This window comes from Wolffia australiana, chromosome 14 (genome assembly GCF_029677425.1).
Source record: "Wolffia australiana isolate 7733 chromosome 14, ASM2967742v1".
Taxonomy (NCBI): Eukaryota; Viridiplantae; Streptophyta; class Magnoliopsida; order Alismatales; family Araceae; genus Wolffia; species Wolffia australiana.
In genome coordinates, this window is record NC_135848.1 from 14,676,378 (window position 1) to 14,693,418 (window position 17,041).

A 17,041-nucleotide genomic window follows, 5' to 3' on the forward strand; every position below is an offset into this window, starting at 1 on the left:
GTTTTGGGACAATGTCCGAGATAAAAGCAAATTCATGTCAATTTTAATCTAGATATTCCTCATAACATGTTAAGACAAGACTGAAAACAAACTCATATTCCATTCTTAGTACTGCATAACAATAGGCAAAAAACAGATATAAGGAACATGAATCATTATTCTCAAGATAGGGACTATTATACTGATTAGTTTTTTACTTTACTGAGAAAATGATGCAGCGTTTTCCTTAACTTGAATTTCAATAGTGTGATGACCAGGTTTTGAGATTTGAGTATTTGAAGCAAGACCAAGAAGAAAATAAAAATTAGTACCATTTCTGTCTCCAGAAATGATAAAGTAGGCATGTAAGTTGTGCACTTTCTTTAGGCAGTCAACAGTTTTAGTGGCAGCTGCGAGTGCCTGCATAAAACATTTGAGAATGAATAAAAAATTTTAATGATGCAAATTATAGGATAGCAGACACTTTCTCCTCAATAATTCAAGTAAATGAGGATTAAAAAAAGGTTAATATATTCTGACTATTTGTCAAAATGAATGAGCCAATTTGAGCAGTTGTAGTGGCTGCCGGAGGTGGCTACAGATAACATCAAGATGTACCAAATTATGGAATTCCTTCTTCCATCTCACATTCAAAGAAACGGGAAAAAATACCAAGTTTATTCTCCACAACAACTAGTCAAGAAAAGATATGGCTCACAACATAACAATAGCACTATAAAAATGACATGTTTTATAAAATAAGAAATTAAAATATACACATCATCACAAAAACACATTCTGCACGTAGAATTTTTCATTAGCTCTTTGATATTTCTGTTACTTTCTTCTGCAACTTATATGCGGATACTCAGGATCAATCTCGATTCAGTGATGTGTTAAGTATTAAAAACAGATTGCCATAATAAGATCGACGCTGTTCATAATATACACATTGTTTGAGAGGACGTACTGGGTGATAGGGCTTCAAGAATAACTGAAGCTAAAAATCAGATGTACCTCTGCCTCAAACTCAATCAGATCTGCTCAATTGCACGTATGCCCAATGAGAAGCTCTAGCCAAAATTCTTTGAATAATTTGACATTTTGAACCACATAGTGGAGACATCACTCAAGCTGAATCATCCAGAAGATAGTTCACTTCGTGGTGTTCCATGTCTCACAGTTTTACATTGTGCTTTGTGTGACAGAACATCCCTAACCCAAGCCCTTGTGTAGTGAGTTAAAGAAACAAGTTATCCCTCCTGGTACCATGTTGGAGCCAGCAGATGCAATTTTGATGAGTTCTCTCTTTCCATTCAGGGAAAAAATTGAACTCAAAATACACATTAATTAGAAAGCCAAGAATGAAGGGACGGAATTTTCTTTTATCTGGGGAAGGCTATTAGATGGGGAATTACATTTTTGGGACATCATTGAAATATTAACAAACTTTTATAGTCTTCCCCCTTGATTCCCATTATGTTCTTCTTCCCTCTTGATTTTCCCACGTAACACAGCTGTCACAAAAGTAGCAGTATCAGAGTCACATGCTAATAGAAGGAGATGCTTGGAGACCATAAAAGACTGATACAGAACCCATGGAGTACTACCAGAAAAAAACTTCGTGAAGTGGCCTTCTAGCATTAACCAATGAAGAGCAAGAAAATGAGGAGTGATTATGTGGCCAGCGAGTGGTGACTCAATAACTACTTCAGTGTAAGAATGTAAGAACTGGATCACGAATAATGGTCTATTAAGGCCAGATCAGGAAAGTAGCATATAAATGAAGAATGAGAGGAAAGAAGAGATATCGTGAGTCCGGTAGTTTTCTTGGGAGCTTAGGCTGCCTTCGGTTAAGACTGGCTGAAGAGATACCAGCAAAAGGGAGTCCTGTTCAAGTCACCTGTCTGTCAGCTGAAAGCTGCGTAGGCAAGGGAATCTGCAAGGAGACATGGCTAGTTGCAAGGAATACTGATATGGTTCCCATTAGAGTATATGAGAAACGAAAAAGAAGGGGGATCCAAAAAAGGAGCGGTCACCAGTCAACAGGCACCAGGGACCTGGTAACCCTTTTGGTGCTGACGTGGCCACTAACATCTAGTCTTGACTGGGAGTGGTAAGGGAATAAAGAATGCCTATAAATAAGAGGTGAGACCTCAAAGAAAGGCATCTTTTGGTAGTTAGACTTCTTGGAGGGTGTGGGAGATATTAGAGAGACCAGCCGTATGCGGCAGGGGTCTTCTAAGGGTGTTCAAATCATCAAGAGGAGCTAGCTACAAAAGGACAGGCGATCACAGGGATTTTGGACGAGGGATCTGGCTTTCCGATAGCAAATTTACATCTGTAAGTAGAATTTCTTGGTATTTTCTTGCCAATTTGATGCAGATCGTATCAAAGACTTCAATGAGGATTTTTTTATCAAGAATCTGGCATTCTGGGTCAGATCAATTGGAGGTTATCCAGGGTATTGCATCGATTCAACTCTCACGTTGATTACCGAGTACTGGGGACATCTTCTCACCCAAGCATGTGGTTTCTTGTGCAAATGAATATTTATCCCTCAGTTTGTTCTGTTAGAACAATATTAAAAATCAAACGACAAAATATATTTAAATTGGTTCGAAGTACACTTTATACTGCAAAGGTATCAAAAAATTTCAAAGGCAATGGGAAAAACAGACCAAGTAATCTCACCAATCGTCACCTTGTCCATGGTGAATTGTTTTTGGCAAACTTGATGCCATGGAGAAAACAGATCCAATACCTTTATTAATTAGTTATTCCTTAAACCAGTTTAAAATTAATATATGCCATAGTAGTGTACAACTCCATTTCATAAAAGGAACCAAGACCATTGAGAAGCTATAAAAGAAAGGAGAAAATTACGCAGAATGATAAACAGAATGAAAAAGAGATAAAAGGTAATAATACTTCATCTTGCATAGAAACTCAAAGGTTCATAAAACTAAAAATAAAACAAAACATTTCATGGATATCATGTGAAAACATTATCTCCCATCTGTCCGATCACACACCAATCATGTGGCAGAGCCAAGTGGACTGAGGCCGATCTACTTATTTCAAAATGGATCGCTCGTGGCTGTAGGAGGGATTCAAAGAAGAAGTGAAAAAATTTTGGACCTCTCATACCATACAGGGTTCAGCCATATTTAGATTGGCATCAAAATTGGATGGACTCCGATCACATCTGCTAGTGATTCGGAAGAGGATCCGTTTGGAGAGAAACAAGCGACGCTCGAAGGCGTTGGAGGGAATTTAACAATTAGACAGCCAGGAGGACACAAGACCCTTGTCCATAGAGGAAGCAGAACAGAGATTGACCTATCAAGAAACTATCACTACGGAGGATATAAAAGTAGAGATGGACTGGAGGCAAAGGTCACGATAACTGTGGTTGAACAAGGGTGATGCAAATACTCGGTTCTTCCGCCTCACAGCAGACGGAAGGAGAATGTTCCAACCAAATACTGAAATTGCAAGTGGGATGCCCAGAAATTTTTGGTTCAAGGGCAGTACGGGCCGCACTAGCAGAAGATTTTTGAATCTTTTCCAAATGAACAGCCCACAGCAAACGGAAATGGGGTAGCAGTTGAGCAACCAAAGTGACAGAAAGCCAACAGGTTGAACTGATGAGGCCTTTCACCGTGAATGGTAAACCAAAGGTTGGATCCACCCTCAATGAAGAGTTAGACAAGGTTGCCCACTGGCCCTGCTTTTATTCCTCCTAGCAGCGGATGACCTAGCCAGATGTACAGTAAAGATATGCAAACGGAACAAGCTGAAGGGTTTCCGATCCGCGAGCTTTCCAACGGGTATATACCGATATTTCAACATGCAGATGACACTACGAAAGGCTCAGTGGAGGAAGCCATAAATATGTCAACTTTATTAGATCTCTTCGATGATTCCTCCGGCCTACAAATCAACCAATCCAAATACCCTTTGTGGGGTTTGGTCTTACACGGGAGGACGTTGATGTAGCCCTGAAGCCATTTTCTAAGGCACATTAGCAACTTGGGGCCCCAGAAGAAGATTCTTGTAGAACTGACAAGATCCGCAGAAAATTACCTTGAGCCCCTCAAAATCCTTTAACAGGATTTTCTCTGACAGGATTTTCTCTGACAATATTTTTTGACAGATTCATATCTGACAGAATCCTCTACCAGAATCTCTGCTCTAACTTGTCAGAGCTGCATATCTTCTGTTTTGTCCCATCAAGATCTTCTTGAGCCACACAAATATTTCCTGACAGCTTCTACATGCCCCGGAATCTGCAGGATATCTTTGCTCAGGCTTGTCAGGCTTCTTATCCTCTGTTTTAACTTGTCAGAATCTTTTTTCTCAGTATTTTGACTTGTCATTTCATGGGTATAGTCATTATGGCCCCCATGTATGCTCGAAAGAGGATTATTGAAGTCAATTGTTTTTTTGAAATTATTGTTTCTCTCCTCTGAGTGTTCTCTTTGCTAGAGAGTGTTTAGCTGCTCGTGGATTCAAGCACAACCCCTTATGGACTCAAGGGTTGGAGAAGCTAGTTCTATGGATTCAAGACTTGGCTCCTTCAAGTAGAGCAAGGCTTGTGGATTCAGGTCATGTTCCTACACCATTCGTGTACTAAAGCTGCATCAGACGCCCAATGTTTGGAAGCTCTGGGGACCCCCATCAGAACACTCCTAATGCGCTTCCGGGGATTGCCCTTGAGGAGTGGGCGGATGACAACCACGGATTAGATCCTGGTGGTCGAGAAGGTAGAGAAGCGACTCGAGGGCTCCAAGAACCGGGGTGTTGTCACGAGCGGGGCGTTTGATATTATTGATATTGGTACTCTCAGCAATACGAATATTTTACCTCTCAGCTTTCAAGTTGTCTAAGGGGATCGGATATCGATTGGAAGCTCTGATGAGGCAATTCTTCTGGAATGGGCTTCAATCGACAACTGGCTGTGTATCAGCTAGGGTCTTATGGGAGGTGGTGTGCCAACCAGTTGAATACGGCAGATTGGGAGTACTACATCTACAAACCATGAATATGGCACTGTTGATGTTAGTGAGATACTAATACTCATGGGCTAATGGGCCCTATTCTATAAGCCCATTAGCCCTCTTATCATTCTCTCTCCTAGGGTATATATATACCCACACATGTACTCACTTGAGTTCATGTCATTATCTTCCTTATTCCTCACTTGACATGGTATCAGAGCACCAGAGCTCTTCCATCTAGGGTTTAACATCTAGGGTTTGACATCACCCTCTCGCTGTTTAGCGAACCCGGAGCGTGACCGACGGATCCGCCACAGCGCGAGCTGTAGCCAGCCCGCAGAGCTTCCGGAGAAACCCCCGCAGCCGCGCGCACAACCGCAGCGCTGCGCGCAGCGCGCGCAGCGCAGCGCAGCCACAAGCGTGCACAGCCACAGCGCAGCGCCACGCGACCGCGCCGCAGCCGCGCCGCGCGCACAGCCGCAGCGCGCGCGCGCCGCTGGCCACAACGCGGCGCGCAGCGCGCACGCAGCCGCGGCCGCAGCGCAGCTGCAGCCGCGCGCAGCCGCGCGCGCTAACCGCAGCGCGCGCGTGCAGCGCGGCCGCAGCCGCAGCCGCCGCAGCAGCACTAGCCATAGCCGCAGCCACAGCGGCAGCCGCAGCCGCAGCACTAGCCGTCGCCGCAGCCACAGCTGCAGCCGCAGCCGCAGCCACCGCCGCAGTTCCAATGTCGGAGGAACTTTACTCCACGGGCCAGACTCGTCAACCGGTTGTCACCGCCGAGGGCTTCACCGATGCAGATTTTCAGAGAGAACCCTTGTCACACAAGGTTACTCATTCCCTGCCTTTGGTTCCTGACTTGGCGTGTCTTCAGGGCCCGAACTTGCTACAGTGGCATCATTTTGTCGAGACCACTCTCAAAGCTCACCAATTGTTCAAGCACTGTACGCAAGCTCCTCTCCCACCGACTCATCCACACTATGCTGCGTGGGAAGCCGAAGAACATTTTGTACTGGGCTGGCTCTACACGACATCCCTGGCACCCTCGTTTCGTGAACGGTTCCCTCGCTGCTCCATTGTGAAAGGCTTTTGGGACCAGGCTAACACCTTTTGCGGACGAGAAGGGGATAACTGGCGCCTCTTTATGCTAGTAGCCAAAGCCAGCAACCTTCACTAGGGCGCAATGTCCATCTCGGACTATGCGTTGGAACACAAGAAGTTGTGGGACGAGGTGGACTACTACTTGCCGACGGATGATCCGACATGCAAGTCATTCCAGAACACTCTTCGCCAACGACTCTTGGGGTTCCTCCATGGTCTCAACAAGGAGTACGATGACACTCGTCGCCGTGCTCGACACCGCAAGGAAGGCCTTCCTACCATTGACGACTTGGTGAAGGAACTCCAGGAAGAGGAGAGCCATTTTCAGGTTCTTGGCACTCTCTCCCCGGAGGCGGCTCGTGACTCGACTGCACTCCTCACCTGGCCTCCCTCTCCAGCTCCTACTCCCACTGCGGAGGCGGCACCCTCCGGGCTGGTTTGCTCATACTGCAACAAGCCTGGGCATCTTCGCAAGTGGTGCAAGAAGCGTCAGTACGACAACCGGAAGAAGAAAGAGGCCACTGAAGGGAAAGCTATGGTCCCCTCCACCTCTACCACCTCTACCAGTCCCACGACTATAGCGCAACTCCAAGCTGATTTGGCCCGTCTCCGTGACCAAGTGGCTACCATGCAGACTCCGACTCAGTCCACGGCACACTTTGGTGGATTTGGTGCGTTTTCTTTCTCTCCATCTGCTCAGTGGTATTGTGGTCACACGGCTCTCCACTCGCCTCTCGTATCGGATACGAGCTGGGTTCTTGATTCGGGGGCAACCGAACGCATGACCCCGTTCAATGACCGGTTTGTATCCTACGAAAGGCATGGTGGGAACCGTACCGTCCTTACAGCCGGTGGTGGACGGTTGCGTGTGGCTGGTATTGGGGCCGTTTTTGTCGATGGTCTCGGGGTAGTCCGCAACGTCCTTCATGTCCCAGCCCTGCGAGCCATCCTTATGTCCCCTCAGCGTTTGGTTGACAGTCTGTCCTATTCATTTCACCTCCAACCTGACGGGATGTTTCTATCTGACAAGGTGGGCCGGACTACACCGATTAGGCGGGAGAACGGGCTGCTGTTGTTGGACGATGGGGGTCGCTCTCGGTGCTTTCTGCTTCACCGCCACCTCCGACCGGCCGATGCGCAGCGCATAGGACGTCTCCAGTTGGCTCACCAATGGCTGGGTCACCCGCCATTTTCTGTTTTACAGCGCCTATTTCCTTCGATGTGTACTGGCTTGGACCTTCAGACTATTGTGTGAGAAGCCTGTCAGCTGGCCAAGCACCGTCGTTCATCTTTCTCTCCGTCCACCTCGCGCTCATCGACTCCATTGTTTTGCATCCACAGTGATGTTTGGGGACTCGCCCCACAGGCCAGTCTCAAGGGCCACCGATACTTTCAGATCTTTGTTGACGAGGCCACCCGCTACACATGGGTATACTTGTTGACCGCCAAGTCTGAGGTCGCACCGACGATCCGTCACTTCTGCACCATGGTTCGCACTCAGTTTGACCGGGGTATCCAGCGCTTCCGCTCCGATAACGCCCGGGACTTCGTCAACGCTGAGTTGGCCAAGTATTTTGCTGATCATGGGATTCTCCACGAGTCCTCCTGTGTGGCGACCCCTGAACAGAATGGTATGGCCGAACGTCGGATCGGGTATGTCACGTCGACCGCCTGGACCCTTCTGCTGAACTATTCTATTCCGTGGGCGTATTGGGGTGAGGCGGTCTTAACGAGTACCCATCTCATAAACCGTCTTCCCTCCCAGCCCCTCGGGTTTGTCAGCCCCCTGGATCGCCTAAACACGGCTTTCCCCCACCTCTCGCTGCGGACTGGATTTCTACCTTGCATCTTCGGGTGCAAGGCGTACGTCCACGACACGGCTCCCTCTCACACGAAGCTCGATGCTAGAGCTCTTCGGTGCGTCTTTGTCGGGTACGCGTCTCTCCAGAAAGGTTATCGTTGCTATCACCCTCCGTCTCGGCGGTTCTTCATCTCGGCAAATGTCACCTTTGCTGAGCATGAGCCATATTTTGGTGACTCTAGCTCGTCACGCCTTCCGCTAGATGAGGCTTCGTCGACTCCTTCCTTGGAACCCTACCCATTTGTGGGACCCCTTACCCCACCGTCGCCGTCTCCCGCTCCCGCCCCGTCAGCCTCTTCCGTGCCTTCCCCTGAGAGGTCGTTTGAGCTCCCTCCACCTTCACCTTCTCCCTTGCCTCCTACCACCTCTCCCCCCGGTGCACCGTATCCTTCTCCTAGTGCATCTCCTTCCCCCGGGGAGCCTCCCTCTACCCCCGGGGAGCTACACTCTTCTCCCACTTTTGCTTTTGCTCCTCCGTCGGACGATGACTCTCCCTTGCTTACTGATGACGATGCTCAGTTGGGATGGCCTATCGCCCTCCGGAAAGGGGTTCGTTAGTGCACTCGCACACCCCTCTACCCCTTATCTCACTACCTCTCCTTCGACCGGCTGAGTCCTACCTACCGGTCCATCCTTTCTCACATCTCGTCGGAACCACTTCCACGTCGCCTCTCCGATGCTCTTGCTTCTCCTCATTGGAAAGCGGCGATGGATGAGGAGATGCAGTCCTTGCTCAAGAACCACACTTGGGAAGTCGTTCCCCTTCCTCCTGGCAAGTGGGCGGTGGATTGCAAGTGGATCCATGCCAAGAAGCATCATGCAGATGGTACTCTCGAACGCCTCAAGTCTCGACTTGTGGCTCGGGGGTTCACTCAGTCTTATGGCGTGGACTACTTCGAGACGTTCTCTCCTGTGGCGAAGATGGAAACAGTCCGTCTTCTCTTGGCACTTGCGGCTCACTCCAGCTGGCCAATCCGGCAGTTTGATGTGAAGAATGCCTTTCTCCACGGTGACTTGATGGAGGAGGTGTACATGCAGCAACCTCCCGGGTATACTCTTGGTCCTCTGGGCTCCGTCTGCCGACTGCGAAGTCTCTTTATGGACTGAAACAGTCGCCGCGGATGTGGTTCGGTTGGTTCTCTTCGGTCATGAAGGCCGAGGGCTACACTCAGAGCAATGGGGATGCCTCCCTATTCCTCCGTCACAGCCCTGCTGGTGTCTCCATCTTGGCCGTGTACGTCGACGACATTCTCATTACGGGGTCTGACTCTGCCGAGGCCAGCCGCCTTAGCTCTGCGTTGGCCAAGGAGTTCGAAATCAAGGCCCTCGGGCCTCTTCGCTACTTCCTCGGCCTTGAGGTGGCCTATTTCCCCCCGGGGATCTTTGTGTCGCAGCAGAAGTATGCCGTCGACCTGCTGGCCTTGACCGGCATGACCGAGTGCGCGCCGGTGAGTACTCCCATTGACCCTAACGTCAAGTTGGGTAAGGGGGAGGACTAAGCACCGGTGAACGCCTATCAGTACCAGAAGGTGGTGGGGAAACTACTGTACTTGACCCATACCCGGCCCGATATCAGCTTCGCCGTCAATCTCCTAAGTCAGTTCATGCACTCTCCGCGGGAGATCCATCGTCAGGCTGCCAACCGGGTACTCGCGTACCTAAAGGGCTGCCCCGGGAAAGGCTTACTCTTTCCTCGGAGTATGGAGCGGACTGTAAAGGTGTACACTGATGCGGGTTTTGCAGGCTCAGTTGTGGACTGTCATTCTACCACGGGGTACTGTACCTTTGTCTTCGGCAGTCTTGTCAGTTGGAAGAGCAGCAAACAGGACAAAGTGTCCCGCTCCAGTGCTGAAGCCGAATACCGAGCACTTGCCGAAGGGGCCTCTGAAGGCCAGTGGATATACGGGATCCTCCATGAACTCCGTGTGGAGTATTCAGGCCCGATCCACTTCTACTGCGACAACAAGTCGGCAATCGCTTTGGCAAAGAACCCTGGTCAACAGGGCCGGATCAAGCACATGAAACTCCACCGCTACTTCTTCACGGAGCGCATGGACAAGGGCATCGTTGACCTGGAATTTGTTCCATCCGCTGAGCAAGCTGCTGATGTCCTCACCAAGGGACTCTCTCGACCTCTCCTTCAACGTGCAGTGTCCAAGCTCGGCATGGATGACATCCACACTTCGCTTGCGGGGGGGTGTTAGTGAGATACTAATACTGATGGGCTAATGGGCCCTATTCTATAAGCCCATTAGCCCTCTTATCATTCTCTCTCCTAGGGTATATATATACCCACACATGTACTCACTTGAGTTCATGTCATTATCTTCCTTCTTCCTCACTTGACAGTTGACTAAATGGGTGGCCAAGATTATGGGATTGGAGGAGGACATGGTCAGGAAAGTATTAAGAGATATGTATGGCAAGCAGTTGAGTTGGGAGCAGAGTTGGGGCATCAGAATTTTGGCAGGGCTTGGGCCAGATTTTACAACAAACTCTAGGGTTCTTTGAGCCCAAATTAGGGGATGGAGCATGTTTTCGATATTGGTTGGATGACTAGTCAGCCCAAGGCCTGATACAGGAAGCTTTCCCCCAACTATTCGCCCTGGCCAGGAGTCCTCAAGCTTTGGTACGAGACTGTTGGGACGACACATGGAATCTGATCATGTAGGGTGCACTGTCGGATCAAAGATTGGAATATTTCCTGAACATGCAACAGATCATAGCGCATCTACGGCCCTTCAGCAGGATAACGGACATCTGGGTATGGAGGGGCATCCAGTTGTCAGTTCACGAAGTTTAAGGGTAGATCCGGAGGGGTACGATAGAAGATGCAGACATTATCCATATGTGTAAACACCTGTGGAAGCAGAAAGTCCCGTTGAAAGTGTGGATTTTTGGTTGTTTGCCTAGTAGGAAGCGAGTTATGACACGTACTCTCCAAAGCCGCAAGATCCCGCACACGCCAACCGCGTATCCTATGTGCGGCCTTGGAGAGAAAGACTGTTCTCACCTGTTTTTTTAGTGTCCTTTTGCACAGGCCATTTGGAGATCAGAGAAGCTAAGTGGGTTGGACGTGACGTCAGACGGGTCATGCTGGAATTCACTCAAGAGAAGGGAAGGCAGAGGATGGTCAAGCTGGGGAAGGGCCCTCGCGGTGCTCTGGACGTTTTGGCTGTACTGTAACGAGGTGATATTTAAGGGAAAGCCTGTATCACTGGACTTGGTGCTACATGCTGTCAGCTAGCAACTCCGAATTTGCTATTTCCATATTTTTGACATTTCCTTTTCTGTTATTTCCTTTTCTGTAATTTTTTTTCTGTTATTTCCTTTTCCATTACATGTAACTCCCTTGTATCCCATTATATAAGGGGTACACGGGAACTGATTGCATCAATGAAGAAGTTAAGATTCTTTCTGTCTCTCCTTCTCGAATCTGTTGAAGTTCTTCCTTGTCAACAAGGAATTATAGTTGGAAGGATTATTTGTTTAACCTTCCAACATGGTATCAGAGCGTGATCCGTGAGGAACACGTTGTCCGTTTCGCCATTGCCGGTGGAGAGTATCGCCGTCAGCAAGGTTACGGTCGTCGTCGTGCTGAGGGGTTTTTCGCCATTGCTTGTTGGGAGTAAAGCCATCAGCGGGGTTACGATCATCATCGTCATCATCAAGAGTATCGTGGACACTCGATTGTTCAAGAAACGACTGTTCTGGATTTGTGGACGCTCCACGAATTCATCAAGAATATCGTGGACACTCGACAAGGTCATAGTTATCACTGTGCTGAGGAGTCATTGTCAAGGTTGTTGGAGTATATTGACGTGCAAGAAAATCTCAACCTCGGTGAAGCTACGACTAAAGTAACTGTCAAGAAGTGCCCTCTTCCAAATTTGAGGACGTCCTGCAAAGCTCAAAAGTTAGTGCAAAATGCCGTCTGGTGAAGCCTCATCCCATCTAGAGAATGGCATGCAAGGATCCGCAGTGGAATCACAGAGCCCTATTCCATCATTGATCCCTCCAGTAGCTGAACCAATTCGGTATAATGGAAAAAATTTTGCCCAATGGGGGCAGATAGTAGAGTTGACGCTGGTTTGCCGAGAACTAGATGATCACTTGATCGTCGAGATGGAGCCATCATCCATCATATAAAGCTTGGAAGAGAGATGATGCAAGTGTCCACGTTTTTTTACTTGGGAGCATGACCAAAGATCAGCTCCCAAAAATGTCTTTCCTAAAGACTGCCAAGCAGATATGGGATTATGTTCGGAAGAATACTCTAAAGAAGAGCAATCTTTGGAGAACTTATGAACTCGTCATCAAAATCATGGAACTTACGGCAAGGAGACAGATCTGTGACAGATTATGTGAATGAACTCCAAGCTATTTGGTTAGAATTGGACTACTACCGACCAATTCAAAATTCTGACGAGTGGGAGTATACGATGCGAGATAGAATGTTCAAATTCCTAATGGGTCTAAACTCTGAGTAAGAACCACTACAGAGCCAGATTCTCAATTGGGAAAAGGTTCCCGACCTGGAGCAGGCTATTAATACTATATTGGAAGAAGAAGGCCATCTACAAGTAGCTTCAAGTACACCAAAAGATGAAAATGGAATGGGACTTATGGTCAAAGTCAAGGGTCAGAAGACTGCCTGGGATCCCAACTCCAAGAATGCAACAAAGAATAGTGTACCAGAAGGGAGCGACGTAAACAAGAAAAACCAGAGAGGCAAAGTAAATAGAAGTAATATTGTGTGCAACTACTGTAAACGAAGAGGGCATACAAAGGACAACTGCTGGGATCTGCATGGATGACCTCCCAAATTCCAAGTTCACTCAGTTAATACTCAAGGTAACAGTCCAGAAGATGGGGAGTCATCTGAGCATGAATCAATGAAGCATATACCAAAACATAACAGTGATGAGATTAGCAGTCTCAGGGAAGAGCTTGAAAAGTTGAAAGCCATAGTCAGTTCCACCTCCATGGCCAGAACAGCTACTAGATCAGGTAGTTTGCTACATTCTGAATGTCATCTTTACTTAGACTGGATTCTGGATTCTGGAGCTACTGATCATATGACTCCGCTTCATTCAAAATTTTGCACTTATATTTCATATGAAGGAGATAAGAAGGTTTTTACTGCTGGGGGAGAAATATTACCAGTAGTTGGTATAGGTGATGTGAAGGTAGGGAGCTTGGGAGTAATTAAGAATGTTCTCCATTTACCTAACCTAAAAGCTCAATTGATCTCTCCTCAACGGTTAGTTCAAGATATTGGTTGCACACTAATTATTGATTCTTCTGGCTGTTTTACTTATGACAAGGTAAAGAACCGGAAGATTTCACACTTTACGGAACGAAGTGGGCTGATCTACGTCAAAGATGAAGTAAAAGCAGGACTGATGGCAGATGCTCAGATATTGGAAGTGAAGGGCAACAACCGACTTGAAGAGTTTAAACTTTTACATTCTCGACTGGGACATCCAACCTTTACTTTGCTAGAAAAGATGTTTCCCTCTTTTGCGAAGGATTTTGAAATTTCAAAAATTATTTGTGAATCTTGTCAATGTGCAAAGCATAAAAGGGCAACATACAAGGGAGATGGCGAGAGGAGTCTGACTCCATTCTCTAATATCCATAGTGATATATGGGGACCATCTCCCATAACATCACTAACAAGGGCAAGATGGTTCCTTATCCTAGTTGATGACTGTACACGACTTAGTTGGGTACATTTGCTCAAACATAAATCAGAGGTTACAAGGGTTATACAAGAGTTTTGTGTGAGAGTTCAAAACCAGTTTGGCGTATCTGTCAAGAAGTTCAGGTCCGACAATGCAAAGGAATTCTTTAATGAAAGTTTGTCCTCATATTTCTTGACACACAGCATACTACAAGAATCTTCATGTGTATACACCCCACAACAAAATGGCGTTGCTGAGCGGAAGATAGGTCATATAGTTAATACACAAGGACTCTTCTTCATCATCAGAATGTCCCTAAGTATTTTTGGGGAGAGGCCATACTGACAGCAGTCCACTTAATTAATTGACTACCTTCCAAGGTATTGAAATATACCAGTCCAGTTGATAGTATCTCTGAATATTTTCCTCATGTCAACTTGAAGACCAGATTAAAACCGAAAGTTTTTGGATGTACAGCCTTCGTTCACATATATACTCCTATAGATAAATTCAGCCCAAGAGCAGTTAAGTGTACATTTGTTGGTTACTCGCAAGGAAAAAAGGGGTATAAGTGTTATGACCCCAAGTCAAAGAAATTTTTTATATCTGCGGATGTAACATTTGCTGAAAATGAGCAATTCTTTGCAAATAGATCAGACATACAAGCTCAGGCATCATTTGAAAATAACTCTCTGGATATATTTGAGACAACAACAACTGTGAGTCCAGCTCATGGAGAAATGTTGGAGCAGATACATCCATCTATGGATAGAGATCCAATTGACACTGTTGTCATTAACCAATCAACCTCAGAAGATGTTAGATCAATTGAGGATGACAAAAATGAAGAGGTCGTTGTATCTCAAAATGAAGAGCCCCAAACTGAGTTGGGTGTACCAGATCAAGAGATCCAAACTGAGTTGAATATACCAGATCAAGATGATGACAAATGGTAGCCAATTGCCTTGAGGAAAGGGAAAAGAACATGTACCCAAGGAGTCAAGTATCCTCTTTCTAATTTTGTGACTTATGAGCATACTTCTTCCAATTTTCAGACATTCCTCACTATGCTGGAGTCAACTATAATTCCAAAAACTGTTAAGGAAGCATTAACAGATGACAAGTGGACAGAAGCAATGAATATCGAAATGGAAGCTCTTATAAAAAGTGGCAGTTGGGAGATTGTTGATTTACTAAAGGTAAACGACCAGTTGGGTGTCGTTGGGTGTATACAGTAAAATACAAAGCAGATGGGACCATAGAAAGGCTTAAGGCCCGATTAGTTGCCAAAGGATATACACAGTGTTATGGAATTGATTATGAGGAAACTTTTGCTCCGATAGCAAAACTAAATACAGTGTGTATATTGATTGCAGTATCAGCAAGTTTAGGATGGCAACTACATCAATATGATGTTAAGAATGCCTTCCTACATGGTGATCTGGAGGAGGAAATTTACATGCAATTGCCTCCTGGATATTATTCCAAACTATCTGGTTCCAAGGTTTGTAAGCTGAAGAAGACACTCTATGGCCTCAAACAATCCCCAAGGGCATGGTTTGGGAAGTTCTCCCAAAGTCTCAGAAATATGGGGTACACACAAAGCCATGGTGATCACACTCTTTTTGTAAAGCAATCTCCTTCTGGACGTATATCAGTCCTTCTGGTTTATGTAGATGACATAATCATTCCCGGTGATGATGAGGAAGAAACAAGGCAGTTGGGAGTTCGCTTGTCAGAGGTGTTTGAAATTAAGTTCTTGGGACCTCTCCGATATTTTTTGGGCAGTGAAGTTGCATATTCAAAGAAGGGTATTTTCATCTCACAACGGAAGTATATTTTGGACTTGTTGCAGGAGACAGGGATGAGTGGGTGCAAGCCAGCTGCAACACCACTCGAATCCAATATTAAACTGGGATTAAGTGAAGAATCAGCTCCAGTAAATAAGGAGAGGTACCAACGTCTGATTGGGAGGCTAATTTACCTAAACCACACAAGACCAGATACTGCATTTGCCGTGGGACTTCTAAGTCAATTTTATGCACAACCCCAGAGAACCACATATGCAAGCAGCTTACAGAGTACTGTCATATCTAAAAGGTACGGCGGGCCATGGATTATTGTACAAAAGGGGCAGTGGCATAAATCTGGAAATCTATACAGACTCAGATTACGAGGGATCATGTGTTGATCGACGATCAACTACAGGATATTGTACATTCCTTGGTGGAAATTTAGTGACTTGGAAAAGTAAAAAACAGCAGGTGGTTGCTTTATCTAGTGCTGAAGCTGAATTTCGAGCTCTTACTAAAGGCATTTGTGAAGGGTTGTGGTTACAGATTATCCTCTCAGATCTTCATCTACTACAAAATCCACTGGATATAACAGTTATACACTATTGTGATAGTAAGTCAGCAATAGATATAGCTCACAACCCCGTACAGCACGACAGAACGAAACATATTGAAATCAGCAGACACTTCATCAGAGAAAAGGTGGATCAAAAGATAATCAAGCTACAGTACGTGCCAACTACCGACCAAGTGGCAGACCTTCTCACCAAAAGTGTTCTAGGGACTACATTCCAAAAGCTAATCTCCAAGCTGGGAGTTACAAGCATCTACCTACCAGCTTGAGGGGGGGTGTCAGCTTGCAACTCTGAATTTGCTATTTCCATATTTTTGACATTTCCTTTCTGTTATTTCCTTTTCCATTACATGTAACTCCCTTGTATCCCATAATATAAGGGGTACACGGGAACTGATTGCATCAATGAAGAAGTTAAGCTTCTTTCTGTCTCTCCTTCTTGAATCTGTTGAAGTTCTTCCTTGTCAACAAGGAATTATAGTTGGAAGGATTATTTGTTTAACCTTCCAACACATGCAGTGGAGCATTGTATATCCTACTGGTTGCGTAGGAAATAAGGAGGAAAAAGAGGCCAGGCCAGCCAGGCATGTACTCTGCCACGAGCATATATATCAATATTAATTTTGGGTAGACCATCGAGTTCGGGTGGTCTTCCCTCTTTTCTTTAGAAAAAATATTTCATAGTTAAACATCATTAAGTTCAGATTAAATAACTTTTAGCAGGTATGTGTGAGAAGCAAAACAGATTAAGTACGAAAAGATGATACCTGCCCAATGAATTGCCCACCAAAAACTTGTTTAAATACTGGTGCACGTGGCACCGTATATCCACGGAATAAATTAACCTTTCACCAAAGAAATGAAGTTATAAGGTAAGTGGTTGCTGTGAAAAATAGTAAAAAGAAATCTCTGACCGATGACTGAGAACTTTTAAAATATTACATTTTTGGATTTATATCTTTTCATTAGACAAGATAAATTGATGATCTAAACTAGTCATCATGAGAGAGCAAACTTGATAATATTTTCCTTCGATTAGATTGTGT

General features: G+C 45.9%; 1 protein-coding gene across 1 annotated transcript in view; it reads right to left on the minus strand.

Annotated features, from left to right (window-relative positions):
- The window catches only part of LOC144712515 (acyl-CoA thioesterase II), a 57,183-nt gene that overhangs the window by 24,169 nt on the left and 15,973 nt on the right, over positions 1 to 17,041 (minus strand). Inside the window, exons 8-9 of the mRNA XM_078586807.1 lie at positions 16,763 to 16,840; positions 312 to 399 (exon numbers count right to left, since the gene is read on the minus strand). Of these exons, the coding sequence (XP_078442933.1) occupies positions 312 to 399; positions 16,763 to 16,840 (166 nt within the window). The remainder of the gene's footprint in view (positions 1 to 311; positions 400 to 16,762; positions 16,841 to 17,041) is intronic.